Source organism: Vicugna pacos, chromosome 33 (assembly GCF_048564905.1).
Source record: "Vicugna pacos chromosome 33, VicPac4, whole genome shotgun sequence".
NCBI lineage: Eukaryota > Metazoa > Chordata > Mammalia > Artiodactyla > Camelidae > Vicugna > Vicugna pacos.
This window is the reverse complement of record NC_133019.1, coordinates 19627874-19643472: the sequence shown is the minus strand read 5'-3', so window position 1 is coordinate 19643472 and position 15599 is coordinate 19627874. Positions and strand designations below refer to the sequence as shown.

Sequence of the window (15599 nt, the reverse complement as noted above, 5' to 3'; positions counted from 1 at the left end):
TGTTTTAGATTTGGAATGTTGAAAATCAGTAATGTTTTAGCTCAATTTTTAGAGCTGTAAAGCTTTTAAGTTGCATGATTACGAAGACCAGGTCCATCCTTGCAGTTACATCGGCACAGTGTTGTAGAATGTTCACCCCTGCCCTGTTTTACCACCTCAGCATTCATGGTTTGGGAAGTTCCAAGCCTTCCATTGTAGATTTTTACATGATGAACCAGTGATAGATCATGGCCTGATACACCGCTCAGCATTCTGCTCGCGTGGTTTCCAGTGGAGTGAGCTTTGCAGTAAGCTAACCGATAAATAATCAGTCTAGATGAGTTAACCTTTTACCTCTTAGAATTAAAGTAAGAGGATACTTTAAAAAGATATATTATACAATTACACTACCTAATTATTATTATAAGTGGAATATAGTGTTTGGATTTTTCTCATTTGGGTTTAGGACTGAGAAAAAGAATTATTATACTTTAGACCTTCCTTTGAAATAGAATCAAATGTTGAAAATTGCAACATATTTTTCTGTTTTTATTCATTTAAGATTTTTATGGGGTTTGCTATGTGGCAGGCACTGTGCTAATTATATTAAATACATTTTTCTCATTTAGTTTTGCTGAAGTGGGTACTTTTATTATCTCCATTTCATAGATTAATAAATCTAGGTATAGCAAAGTTAAATAATGCATCAAAGTCTTACTGTAGATAGATATTAACAAGGATTTAAATGATTTATTGTTTCATTACTTTCTTAAAACATTGACTTCCTTTTTTGATTTGAACAGGTTTTAGAGAAAGTTTCTGAAACTTTTGGATACAGACATTTAGAAGACTTCATGGCTTCTCACTTGGATTATCTGGTTTTAGAATGGCTTAATCTTCAATACAGCTTATCTTCTTTTCCTTTTATTTTGTTAAACTACACAAACATCGAGGATTTCTATAGGTAGGTTTATGTGTGGCATATATGAAATATATTTAATTTAAAATTAGATATAGGAGATGGGGGTATAGGTCAGTGGTAGAGTGCAGGCTTAGCGTGAGTGAGGTCTCAGGCCCCCCCACCCCCAAAAAAAGAGCAAATAAATAAATAAATAAAATCAGTTATTAATGATAATGTGAAAGTCAGGACAGCTTTTTTTTTTTGTTGAAAGTGTACTGAAGGTCGTCAGTGGACTTAGGATCTGGTCCTGCCTGTGCCAATAACCAGCTACATGATGTTTGGGAAGCCACATATGCAGCCTCTGGGACTTGGTGTTTTAATCTGTAAAGTAAGGGAGTTACACATGGAGATCTTTCAGGTCCCTTTCAGCTTTAATATTTAGTAATCTTCTCTATGAAATATCAATGGTAAATTTTTAGTGGCTGACTCTTTTTACCTTTTCTATTGCTTGACTGTGGGCCATTTAGTCATTATTTCTGTTTAATTGAAAAGTTAAGTTTACAAATATTTATTTTGCTAACTCTAAGTCTAGAGAAGAAAATTTTGAAAATGAAGAGGTTTGAAACAACTAAAGAATAACGTTTAAGTATCAGGATGACGGGAAGGCAATTCATAATTGTTTAGTGGTCTTTATTATTCATTTGGCAGTAATATTTACAGTTATTTGAATTTACAAATTGTTTTTGTATTTCACTTTACAATAATTTTACATAAGTTGATTATGCAGAAGAAATAAATATAAATTCAATTCTCACTTGTTTTTGATCATAGAACTGGTCTTAGATCTTAGAGTATACTCTAAGACCTCTGTTCTCTAGTGTGACTATTTAGAATTCACTTAACTTCATTTCTCCATTTATACAATTAGAGTAAGAATGCTTAATGATCTAGATGAAGTGATGTTCTAATGCTTATTAAAACATTTTATTATTTTAAGGACTATATTATAAAATTTTACTTGAAAAGTTACATGTAATGTACCTGTTTAATTTTAATTTTTATATTTTTAGGTCTTGTTATAAAGTTTTGATTCCACATCTGGTGATTAGAAGTCATTTTGATGAGGTGAAGTCCATTGCTAATCAGATTCAAGAGGATTGGAAACATCTTCTGACAGATTGCTTTCCAAAGATTCTTGTAAATATTCTTCCGTACTTCGCTTATGAGGGTACCGGAGACAGTGGGATGGCGCAGCAAAGAGAGACTGCTACCAAAGTCTATGATATGCTTAAAGATGAAAACTTATTAGGAAAACAGGTATGTCTTCAATGTTTACCGTACTTTTTACCCCTTAATTGATCTGAGGTATAACTAAAACTTTAAGGCTATTTATGCATCATTTATTAAATTTAATACTGTTTAAATAATCACTGTCTAGCATAGGTTATCCATGTATTTTTTGGTTATTGTTATACAATGTTCTCTCCTTTTGACTGACTTTTAAATGAAATGTTTTAATCAGAAATTTAAAAAAGAACTTTGGAATAGTTATATCAATTTTTCCTTTTTGAAATTTTCTTTAATTGGCAGTAATACTCAAATGCAAACTGGTTATTAAATTCAAGCACTATTGAACAAAGTATACAAAATCTTCTTAATTTCCTTTTTTTTTTAATTGAAGTACAGTCAATTACAATGTGTCTGTCTCTAGTGAATAGCACAATGTCCCCAGTCATGCATATACATACATGTATTGGTTTTCCTATTTTTTTCTATTAAAGATTATTACAAAATATTGAACATAGTTCCCCGTGCTGTGCAAAAGAAACTTAAAAAAATAACTATTAATTTCGTCTTTAATCTCATCAAGCTCTTCACCTTTCATGGAAAAGTACAATCCCAAGTTCCCATACCTTGCTTTTTCCTTTTTCCATGACACTTACTACCTTCTAACATGATAAAAAGTTACTTGTGTATTATGTTCATTGGTTTTTATCAATCTTCGCTGTGAGTACTGTGAAGGTTGAATTTCCTACCTAGTATATATTGAGTACTCATTATTTGATAAAAGATGGAGTCAAGTTAAAAAGGATCTAACAGCTTCTGTTTGTTTTATAGTAATTTATATATATATCTATAATTATTTGAGGCAACTTATATTAAAATACAAATATAAACTTTTTAAGGTAAAAGAAGATTGGTCACTCCAATTTTTTTTTTTTAAGTATAAGTAAGACAAGACTAACCAAGCTTGGTCAACATTAGTATTATAGTTGGATAAACTTCAAGAGTTATAATGACAACTTAATGCTAAATGAAGTTGAGACTAATAAAAATTTAATTTATGTCTTTAACTGAGAAGCCAAGAAATTCTGTTTTTGGCTGCCCAGTTATCTGTATTGAACCAAGAAATGGAGCAGCAAGTCTCTCAGTGGCTTAGGTGGACCGTTGCCAGTCAGAGCTGGTTTTAAGTCTGTAGCCCAGAGGCACATGGTGAGCAGAGGAGCTCCTGCCCCAAAAGGCAGTTGGGACAGGTGTTGGCATGGCAGAGGGTGTGGGGTTCATGAGAGACACTCTGTTTCTAGCCCCTTTCACCCAGTCTCCCAGCTTCGACTTCTGAGCAGGCCTCCTCTTAACTGTTCTTTTTCAGGTATTCAAACCAAGAGATAGCAATGTTCAGAGTCAGAATAAGTCCAGAAGGGAAAGGTGATTACATTAAACTCTGATTAAAGTGCCAGTCTCAAGAATGGAGAGATGCAACAATTAAAAATAATTTCTTGGCTTCTTGGTTAAAGACATAAATTTTTATTAGTCCCAATTTCATTTAGTATTAAGTTGTCATTATAAGTTAATTTTTCTCTGTTTCTCTAATACACAGTTTCTCTGAATCAATCAAGGTTCTTTTTTGTTTTCTGTGGATAAGTGTTGGTACAACTGTTAGCAGTCTGAGTCTTGTAAAACTGTTCATTGTTGAATGCCTAAAATATTCAGAGTTATAAGATTGTTTAGCTATACCCAGACATCTGAATAATTTGTATGTACCTTAGTAAACATTACAGATCTGGCTTGTTAGAGAATCATATGAAATTAGTGAGGTCAGTTGTCATCTGTGTGCAAGGAAGGTTATTGATTTTCTTCTCTGATATTAATCAGACTCAGCCACCTTGTACTTACTTATTCCAGATAAGCTTTGAAATGGGGCTGGATTTTTAAAAGGGCTGAAACGTTGGAAATAATGACATGACAACTAATGTATAAGCCCAGGGAAAGGCTAGGATCTTTACACTAGATTTCTTTCTTGTCACTTTCCAGAATATTTTTGTTCTTAGGAAGTATTTCTAAACGTCCACGCGGAAGAGAGAAAGATAGTAAATCATCCATTTGCCTTTTTGGTTTAAAGCACTGTAACGCCTTATTTGGAGAGCTATGAATCCACCTTCAAGACTTCACAGTCATCAGTTCATTTGGCTGAGGTGTAACGTAGTATACCCATTCTTTCCATTTAGAGAGCTTATGCCCTTTGTGAGGCTACCTGTAGCAGGAAGTGGATTCATGAAGAGCCTGCTCCTGTCGGGGAGGATTTTAGCCTACACCTGATGACAGGCCATGTGGGTAGCAGCTGGCCTCAGAATTTGGGATATCAACCAAGTAGAAATCTGGGGCAAAATCATGCAGGGAACAAAGAGATGATTATTGCCAGTCACTGGAAATTCTTACTAGCAAAGTTCTCTAAGTGAGATAGCATTCTCAAATAAGAATAAAATGCAGATTGATGAGCAGTATAGATCATTGGGGAATTTGGTTGGCAGGGAAATTATTAGGTTGAGGAATTTCAGGTTAGACCTTGAAGCCTTAGTCGTTAAAATAATTCTTTAAAATTATACGAAAGAACTGGATTAAGAGAGTGTTGTTTGGTATGAGTTCTGTTTTCCTTTCAGTCTGTAGGTCAGCTTCATAGCAGAAAAAAGTGGATAACTCTTAAAGCTAACACTTTATGTCTTGCAAATCTTAGATCTTTGGTCACCTACTTCTTTCTATAGTCACTGAATAATTTCAGAAATGAGGCAATAACGTGAGCTCACTGAGCTGTCTTAAAGATCACAGACATAAAAACTTAAATGTATCTTAATTTTATATCCTTGCAGATTGATCACTTATTCATTAGTAATTTACCAGAGATTGTGGTGGAGTTACTGATGACGTTACACGAACCAGCAACGTCTGGTGCCAGCCAGAGCACTGACCCCTGTGATTTTTCAGGGTATGAGTATTTTTAACTTAGAGAATGAAATGCAGTTTCAGAAGTTCCTTGGGAGGTTTATTGGTTGGCACCTTCAAATGTCTATTTCAGTTGTTAGGCGTGTACTCTGCTTTTGAATTGTTCCTTTTAAAGTAATTCCCTTTGAATTGTAGTAATTACTTACATGCTCTACTGTAGCCTCTCCACAGTAATTCTCTTGTAATTAACCACCTTGTTTGCAGATTTAATGACCTTTTCCTTCTCAGTCTTTCTGTAATATTGAGCATTGTGCTATCTCTTGTCTCTTGAAATTTTCTTCTTCATAGCAGGTTATTCCTTGTTCTCTTCTCCTTATCTGTGACTTGCGTTCTGTATCACCTTTTCTTTATCACGCTCCTTAACTAGCAGAATCTTAGTGTACTACAATTTCATTTGAATGTGAAACCCACTTGTTTGTATATGAATGTTAGAGTTATTTTCCCAGCTTGATTGTAAGCTACTTGAAAACACCCTTTACCTTTTTATATGCTCTACAGTGCTAAGCATATAAAATAGTAATAATATCTACTAAATTACTTTTACATATATAGTTTCATTTGATACAGTGCTTGATTGCTGTGTTCTAAGAATTAGTTTGTTTATAGTGTTAGCATAAAGCTTTAATTCATACCTGAAGTGAAGTGATACTAAGTCTCACTTGTGGAATTGCTATTAACTTTATAAAGGGATTTTAAAGCAAATTATTTAAAATTGACTAAGCTCTGGTAAGTTAAGGTACTTAGATATTCTGCCTGATGCATATAGACTGTGTCAAGTCATTTGTGATTTTATTAAAAGTCTAGTTTTTGAGTAGAAGAACATTTTTAAAATTTTGGGTTATTATAATACAAATTTTCTTTCTGGATTTTCACTGGTGTAACATGAAAATGTTTTTCTTGATCCTTTTATTCTGGAAATGATGACTGTATTTTTTTCTATAACTCTTAGGGATTTGGATCCTGCTCCTAATCCACCTCATTTTCCATCACATGTGATTAAAGCAACGTTTGCCTATATCAGTAATTGCCATAAAACAAAGCTTAAAAGCATTTTAGAAATTCTTTCCAAAAGTCCTGTAAGTATGTATTCCTAGCATAATAACTGAAGAGAGATGTCCTTCTTTTTCAGCTTGAAAATCTGTATAAGTGCATCTTAAAGAAAAAAAAGTAAACAAATGGAAAATTCATCTGAATAAATTAAGAAAAACACTCATTTGCAAGTTTATATCTTGGTATTTTACTTACCAGTATTAACTGGAATATGTCACATATCAGGGCTGGATTTTGTGGCATTTTAGTCATTGGCTCAGAGAATATATATGTGTATATATGTATTTTTAAGAATATGCTATTTAATTATAGTTTATTATCTGAAAATAAATAGACAGTAGTTTTGTAGTTTAAGGTAGTAATATTCTGAATGTAATATTTTACTTTTGATAGCAAACCCAAAACAAAATTATGTGATTTAGAATTCTGTATTTTGAATAGAAAATGTATTTATTATGGCTGAGTAGTAGACAAATTTTTACTAAATGTATCTTTGTTTTCTAGGACTCCTATCAGAAAATCCTCCTAGCCATATGTGTGCAAGCAGCTGAGACAAACAATGTTTATAAAAAGCACAGAATTCTTAAAATATATCACCTGTTTGTTAGTTTATTACTGAAAGATATAAAGAGTGGCTTAGGTGGAGCTTGGGCCTTTGTTCTTCGAGATGTTATTTATACTTTGATTCACTACATCAACAAAAGGTAAATTATATATTTAGACAAATATATAAGTAGTTTTTCTACTCTTACCTTAATTGAAAATTTGTATGCTTCTTGATATCGCTTATATGTGGAATCTAAAAAATGATACAATGAACTTATTTACAAAACAGACATAGACTGACATAGAAAACAAACAGGGTTACCAAAGAAGAAATGGGGTTGGGAAGGGACAAATTGGGAATTTGGGATTAAAAGATACATACTACTATATATAAAATAGATAAAAACAAGGACGTACTGTATAGCACAGAGAACGGTATTCAACACCTTGTAATAACCTATAATGGAAGAGAATCTGAAAAAGAAAAAATATGTATGTGTGTGTGTGTGTGTGTGTGTATATATATATATATACACATATATATGTATATATATATAAAACTGAATCACTTTACTGTACACCTGAAACATTGTAAATCAACTAGACTTCAATTTAAAAAAAAGAGGGGGAAGGTATAGCTCAAGTGGTAGAGCGCATGCTTAGCATGCACGAGGTCCTGGGTTCAGTCCCCAGTACCTCCTCCAAATAGAAATAAATAAATAAACCCAATTACCTCCCCCTCATAAAAACAAAGCAAATAAAAAAAAAAGAAATAGAGAAATTATGTGCTTGGAAAAAGTAGAAGCCAGAGTTTTCTGAATTTTGTTTTTTCAGTATGTATAATATCTACCTATTTTTCTTTCAGATTGTATCACTACTTCTTCAACTCTAGGAATCTTAAGTACAAAGGGTCTTCAACATTTTAAAATAAATATTCTAGTTTTTGATAGCCGTAAATATATATATTATCAATTCTAGTCACTACTTCCAGTGTGTATATGTGGGGTGGGGGGAGGGGGTTCCCTGCACGCATCCAAGGTATTCTCCAGACATCAGCTGATACCTACCCAGAGATAGTGTCAGATCCCACAGGTTAAGAGCTCAGTCCTGCAAGACTGCCCCCTCCAGTCACACCAGATGTCAGTTGAAAGCCCAGGTTATCACTGGCAATAGATTGGAGATTTCAATGACCCCTTTTCTTGGGTTTGATCAGTTTGCTAGAGTGGTTCACAGAACTCAGGAAACCTGTTTATTCACTAGATTGCTGGTTTATTATAAAAGGAAACAACTCAGGAACAGCCAGAGGGAGGAGATGCACAGGGCAGGGCATGGGGAAAGGGCATGGACCTTCCATGCCCTGCTATGTGCATTTCACTCTCCCCACACCTACATGTGTTCACCAGCCCAGAGGCTCCCTAAACCCCATCCTTTGTGGTGTTAATGGAGACCTAATTACATAGGCATGATTGCTGAAATCATCAGCCACTGGTGATTGATTTTTTTTTATTGAATTATAGTTAATTTACAATGTTTTAGTTTATGGTATATAACAAAGTGATTCAGTTGTACATATGTGTGTATTCTTTTTCATATTCCTTTCCATTATAGTTTATTATATAGTATTGAATATAGTTCCTTGTGCTATACAGTAGGACTGTATTGCTTATCTGTGTTTTATAATGTAGTTTGTATCTGCTAATCCCAAACTCTTAATTTATTCCTCCTTCCCCTTCTCCATTGGTAGCCATAAGAGTATTCCTTGCCATTGTAGTCACTGAAGACAGTTCAGATAGTGTTTTGACAGAGATTTCCCAAAATACTAAGAACCAGAGAGAGAGAGAGAGAAAACCTTTCCTAGTCCTTGCAGATTTGCTCTATGTTAGGACTCCTCTTCAGCACTTACCTAGGTTTGCACTGAGCCCAGAGCTCAGCCCAAAGTGAGAGATTGTGGTCGTCTCATTTAGTTTTTGAGCAAGCACCTTGTCCTGGACATGTGTCTGGCTTTCTAAATTCCTTGAAAATATGGGTGAGTTTGAGGTTCTAATTTCCCAAGGGAACGCTCTCCCTGGCTTTTCATCCTAGGCATTAGGTGGTCTGTTGTGTGTCTCAGCAATGATCTTTTATCCCAGGCAGCTGTGGGTTGTTGGTCAGCCTTACAATGTTTTCAAGCAATGCACTCAGCTTTTCCAGCCTGGGGGATATCCAGGTTAGGGAAAACAGAGCGAAGCACCTTACGTTAGTCCTTCAGGTAGCTCCCATTGAGATTTAGAACAGACAGAACACAATCATTTGGGAATAAGGTCTGCTCTGCTCCCTCTGGAACGAAGGACCAGGATCCCACATTGGAAATGAGGACTGCGGTTTTTGTGACTGCTGCCAGACTGGGGAGGGGTGTGGCAGGGACAGGTGAAATCACCACAAAGCTTTCCTAGATTTTAAATTCCTTTCTCTTAATTCAGTGATTGCTTGATTGCTGTAAACTTTTGACTTTTGACTGTTTTACAGAGTTCTTACAAAGTTCTGGCAGTTTGCTTGTTTTTCAGTGTTTCTGTCAGGAGAGCTTAGAGCTGCCTACTCTGTCATTTTGTTGTTGTCACTTCCCTTTTCGGCTGTTAAACTATTAAGGAATTAAATGTGACTTTTATGTCAAGTCACATCAGAATTAGAGCTGTTGAGGAACAGACTCACAGACAGAATACAGACTTGTGGTTCCCAGGGCGGAGACGGGTGGGAAGGGATAAACTAGGAGTTTGAGATTTGCAGATACTGGCCGCTATATATAAAATAGAGAAACAAGTTTATACTGTATATATTCAGTATCTTGTAGTAGCTCATGGTGAAAAAGAATATGAAAATGAATATATGTATATTCATGTATGACTGAAGCATTGTGCTGTACACCAGAAATTGACACAACATTGTAAACTGACTATATTTATACCTCAATGAAAAAGAAGAGAAAAAGAATTAGAGCTGTTGAATAAAAATGACTTTCAAATGAGTTTATATGGAAGTAGTGTCGTAGGACTTACCGTTTTTTCCCCTTATTAGGCCTGCTCGTTTCACGGGTGTGTCCTTACGTAGCTTCTCCCTTTGTTGTGACCTGTTAAGCCGGGTTTGCCACACAGCAGTAACTCACTGTAAGGATGCTTTAGAAAATCATCTTCATGTTATCGTTGGTACACTTATACCCCTTGTGGATGATCAGATGGAGGTTCAGAAACAGGTAATTTCCCAAATCGTCTTCAAAATGACATTTGAAATAACATTGATAAAAGTATTCTTGGGAGGAGCTGTTTTATATTTCCTTGGTGTAATCAGTAATTTTAGTGAAAATATTCTTTGGAAAATGGTGGAAAAAATTTCTCGATAAATTAATCCTTGTAATCATTTAATTGCAGAGCAGTTGGCAATTTTGATCTGATAAATAACCTGATTTCTGTCTCTTAACTTAGGCTGAATTATAGAGTTAGTCAAAACGAAGGATGCAGTTCACCCACTGTGATGGTGTCTGAGATATTACTTATATAAAATGTTTCAGTAATATTGGCAGTTTTATACCTCAGTGCCCATCCTGTAGTTAACACCTTACGTATTTGTTGAATTATTTGGAAGCACAGAAACAGTAGTAGCTGGGTGTCTTTGAAGTGATAGAGAACATTTTATGTGAACGAGGTTAGTAGAGTTTGTATCGTTTATTATAGTGGGTTTGGTTGTTTTGCTTTAAAGTATAATTAATCCATTTCTCCTCTTTTGATTTTTTTTCTTTTTAAATTATGTTCAGGTATTGGACTTGTTGAAATACTTAGTGATTGATAACAAGGATAATGAAAACCTATATATCACGATTAAGCTTTTAGATCCTTTTCCTGACCACGTTGTCTTTAAGGATTTACGTATTACTCAGCAGAAAATCAAATACAGTAGAGGACCCTTTTCACTCTTGGAGGTAATAATTATTCCATCATCTTACTATTTTGTATTAGAGAGGATAGTGGTATTTTTGGAAACCTCTAATGCTCTAAAAACAAAAACCAATCTTTTTTAAAAAATGATACTGACAGGCGTATGTAGAATAGATAAACAAGATTATACTGTATAGCACAGGGAAATATACACAAGATCTTGTGGTAGCTCACAGTGAAAAAAAATGTGACAATGAATATACGTATGTTCATGTATAACTGAAAAGTTGTGCTCTACTCTGAAATTTGACACAACATTGTGAAATGACTAACTCAATAAAAATACGTTAAAAAATAAGAAAAAACAAAAAAATGTAATCTACCCTCTTAAATAAAAAATCAAATATGCTGTAACAATCTGAAACTCTAATTGCATTATCATGAGAGAGTCTGTTAGAATTTAAATGATTAAAACATTGTAGGATTTGAAGTGGAAGAAGTAATTTATTTCTACCTTGTTTGGTAGTAACAGTGATATGAATTAGTGTCTGTAAAAGGCGGCACTAACTGATTTTTTTATTGCTGTTAGGTTTTATTCTACAGACTCAACCAATATGTGTCAAAAGTTACATTTTTATCTAATTTTTTCTTTTAGGAAATTAACCATTTTCTCTCAGTAAGTGTTTATGACGCACTTCCCTTGACAAGGCTTGAAGGACTGAAGGATCTTCGAAGACAACTAGAGCAACATAAAGATCAGATGATGGATCTCATGAGATCATCTCAGGGTACGAACTTTAACAACTTCGGTTATTTGTACCCATTTCTTTCTGAAAGAATCTTTTGTGAATTCTTGTTCTTGATTTAATTCTCATAGACTTAGTCTAGACTCTCATCATTTAGTTCAGACCCTCATTCTTTCTTTCTTTTAAAAAAAAATTTTTTTTTTAAATGAAGGTACTGGAGATTGAACCCAGGACCTCATGCATGCTAAGCACGTGCTCTACCACTGAGCTGTACCCTCCCCCAGACCCTCATTATTTCTCGTCTAACCTTGAAAGACTTCCCAAATGGTCTCCTCACCTTGAACTACTCCCATTTTATCCATGCTCTACACCTCTGCTGGAATGATTTCTCTAAGTCTAAATATAATCATGTTATTCTGCTGCTTAAAAACATGTTAACCACTTGCTACTGCCTGAAAGAAAAATTTGAATTCCTTTGAGCTAGGCATACAAGGTAATCTATCTCTGTCTACTGTTCCAACTTATTTAAATAAAAGAAACATGTTTCATTTTAAGCATCTTATCCCTGTTTGTGTGTTGTGCGTATGTATATATGTGTGTTTTACGTATATATATGCGTATTTGTATGTGTTTCTAGCTTTTTTTTTTACCTAAGAAAACATCCATTTTATGTTGATTTGATTTGAGTTTAGGTTATTATAGTACTGCATGTGGTGGAAATTTTTTCTACTTATGTTTTGATTTTTATCTTTATGTGCCCATTAACTTCATGTCTCTATTGTGTTATTTTTATCCTCAGTACTTTTAAAAATTAATTTTATTTTGACTCTCTGAACTCCCAAATTTCTAGTGCGTTTTTTTCGGAGATATATATATACATAAAACATGAAACCCTCTTTCCATCTTTTGTTCTTGTGTGTTTGAGTATTTTGTTCATCTAGACCAATACAGCTAATAGATGTGTGTAGCTATTTAGATTTAAATGAATTCGAATTCAATAAAATTGTAAGTTTGGTTTCTTTGTTGTGCTAGCACATGTCAAGTTCTCAGGAGTAACGTGGCTTGTGGCTGTCTTTGGACAGCACAGATTATAGAACATTTTCATCATTTCAGGAAGTTCTGTTGGACAGTGCTGGTCCATTCTAAATGCTAAAGGCTAAAAATCCAAGCATGCTCCCAAGGTTCCTTCTAGCTTAATGTTGAGTGATTTCTGTGTTTCTAACTGTGATTTTTTCTAAGATACTGATTTTTCTGCATAACTTGTTAAGACGTTTTTCTCTGTCTGCCAAATGTGGCTGCTTACTTTTACATGATTCTGTTTCAGAAGGATGTTCAAATACGTTCATTCATTTCATATTTTTGAGGTGCTCATGATTTAAAATCTTTTCTAAAAAACTTCGTAAGTTTTCTAGTCATATAATTTAATATATGAACACGTTATAGAGAAAAGTGTTGTCTCTGCTATAGCGTAAGCTGATTTTTTCCAAAACTGCTTCCAGATAACCCGCGGGATGGCGTGATGGTGAAGCTGGTTGTCGGCTTGTTGCAGTTATCCAAGATGGCAGCAAACCACGCTGGTGAAAAAGAAGTTTTAGGTAAACTGTTCGGCTGAATAAATATGCTTTCTTTTTGTTTGAGTGGTGATTTTTACAATATTTTTTAATCGATAAAAGTTTGTCATTTGGGATATTGGGGAAATGTGAGATGCTAGTCACATTTCTGTTTAGTTCAGGTATCCCTGAGCAGTCCCCCACAACATTTTCCTTCCTAAGACATTCATATGAAGTTAAGAAGGTAGGGATTAACACACGTTAATGATTAACTGTTCATTTGAAAATGCCTTGTAAATATTTAGGAAAGTCAGAAGAACCTGTTTGTAGCATTAAGTTGCAAATAAATTGACTTCTGATACATTTTGTAAATACAGTGTAACTGAATGGTACTTAGTATCTTTTTTATATAACTGAAATAAGAATGAGGACTTGGAGCGCTAGATTAAACTCAGTTATTAAAGCCACTTTCACCTCCTTTTCTCCCACCATTTGGGGGTTAACTCATATAAGATAAATAACCAACATTATGCCTAGTGTAAGTGTTTAAATTTGGTGATCACAGGATGGAAAAATCACATGATTAAAGTCAGCTTGAAGTTGTGACAAAATTGTTTCAAATAAGAAAAATGGGAGGAACAGAAATGCTTCACAGATTCTACCATCTTTCAACAGAGTCTTTCTTAACTTCTCAGTGGAAGTCTAGTGTCTGGGGTACTTCTTTTTCCTGTAGACTTTTTATTGAAATATATCTAACATGTAGAAAAGTCATAAGTATCTAACATGAAGAATTTTTGCAAACAGAACACACCTGTACATCTAGCACCCAGGCCAAGAAACAGAACTTTACCAGTACCCTAAAAATTTCCTTTGACCAAGGAATTTACCATTTGTCCATAGTAGCACTGCTCTGGGGACAAACCTGATTTACTACAGGAGACTCAGTGACTTTCCTGTGTAGCATAAAATATTAGCGATTTATACCCACAGCTAACATGTTACTTAATGGTGAGTGCCTGAAAGCTTTCTCCCTCAGATCAGGAATGAGGCAAGTTTGCCCAGTTTTACCACTGCTGTTCATCATTATACTGGAAGTTCTAGGCAGAGCAATTGAAACAAGAAACAAGAAAGTAAAAACATTCAAATTGGAAAGCAAGAAGTAAAACTATATTCACAGATGACATATTTCTGTATTTATAGAAAACCCCAGAAAATCTACTGGAAAGTTACCATAAGAGAGCTAATAAATGAATTCAGCAAAATTATAGAATACAAGATCAACACAAAAACCTCGGTTATGTTTCTGTACACCAGCAATGAGCAATATGAAAATGAAATTCCATTCCATTTATAATCACATCTGAGAGAATTAAATACCTGGGATAATTTTAATTAAGAAAGTGGAAGACTTGTACATACTCTGTTTTTCAGAAGTAAGTCACTAAGTACAGCCCACACTCAACGGGAGAATTAGGCTCTACCTTTTGAAAAGAGGACTATCAAATAATTTGTTCTAATGTATTTTGTTAAATTCCACCATGACTGGGAAAGAGCATGAGGGAGCTGTCTGGCATGCTGAAAATATCCTTCTTCATTTGGGTAGTAATAATGCAGGTGGAAAAAAAATGTGCATGTGTGCATGCATGTTTGTGTGTATCTGTGTAAGTGTGTGAATTTTCACGAAACTGAGTGTTTAATATTTGTGGACTTTATGTAATACCTCAAAAAAATGGATGCTCGCATACAGTGGCTTTATTTGTACTTTCCTTAATATCTACATTCTACTAGTTAATTTGTCTCCTGGGTGTGACTTTATGGGGGAAAATATTGCCACATGGATGCTATGTGAAGAAAATGATACTGTATTTTGTAGCTTCTTTAATCTATTCAAAATCTTTGAGAAAATACTTAAATCTTAAAAGATGACAGAATATGTTTTTGAAATTAGCGAAGTTCTGTTTTATGCACAATCTCTTAGCTGTCACTCTACTGAAATGGAATTTCTGTGTGCAGAGGCTGTTGGAAGCTGCTTGGGAGAAGTGGGTCCTGTAGATTTCTCTACAATAGCGATACAGCATAACAGGGACACATCGTGTACCAAGGCTCTTGAGTTATTTGAAGATAAAGAGCTTCAGTGGACCTTCATACTGCTGACCTACCTGAACAGTACGCTGATAGAAGATTGGTGAGCATTTAATGATACCGTATATCTGATCGCACTTACTTAATCTGACATTCAAGGAGATTGGGACTTCATATAAATTAACATTTCCAGTAACTAAAGTGTTCTCCTTTTAGTTGCCATATTTTCAGTTTCAAATATTTAGCGAAAAGCATAGTATTTTTATTAATTCTCGTAATTACTAAAACCTTACTGTGTGCCGGGTACTTGATATAGTGATGAGTACACAAGACAAGGTTCATATTAAATTTTAGAGTAAACTGGACAAATAAATGATACGAAAACTATCAGGTGGTTCAACACAAAACATTAAGATAGGGGGATATAAGTGGGGATAGTTTGGGCACTTGTCAGAATCAAAGATACCATTGTCTTCTCAGCCTTGATCCTTTTAAAATGAGTCATACAGCAGAAATTTTATAATTCCGAAAGTCTTAAGCTAATCGGGTAGGGCTTTCTTTT

General features: G+C 34.4%; 1 protein-coding gene across 1 annotated transcript in view; it reads left to right on the top strand.

Annotated features, from left to right (window-relative positions):
- Nucleotides 1–15599, top strand: part of LOC116279082 (serine-protein kinase ATM) — a 114580-nt gene that overhangs the window by 38304 nt on the left and 60677 nt on the right. The window contains exons 25-34 of the mRNA XM_072954171.1: nucleotides 783–943; nucleotides 1951–2197; nucleotides 5026–5141; nucleotides 6108–6234; nucleotides 6713–6912; nucleotides 9806–9980; nucleotides 10539–10703; nucleotides 11315–11447; nucleotides 12905–13000; nucleotides 14969–15140. Of these exons, the coding sequence (XP_072810272.1) occupies nucleotides 783–943; nucleotides 1951–2197; nucleotides 5026–5141; nucleotides 6108–6234; nucleotides 6713–6912; nucleotides 9806–9980; nucleotides 10539–10703; nucleotides 11315–11447; nucleotides 12905–13000; nucleotides 14969–15140 (1592 nt within the window). The remainder of the gene's footprint in view (nucleotides 1–782; nucleotides 944–1950; nucleotides 2198–5025; nucleotides 5142–6107; nucleotides 6235–6712; nucleotides 6913–9805; nucleotides 9981–10538; nucleotides 10704–11314; nucleotides 11448–12904; nucleotides 13001–14968; nucleotides 15141–15599) is intronic.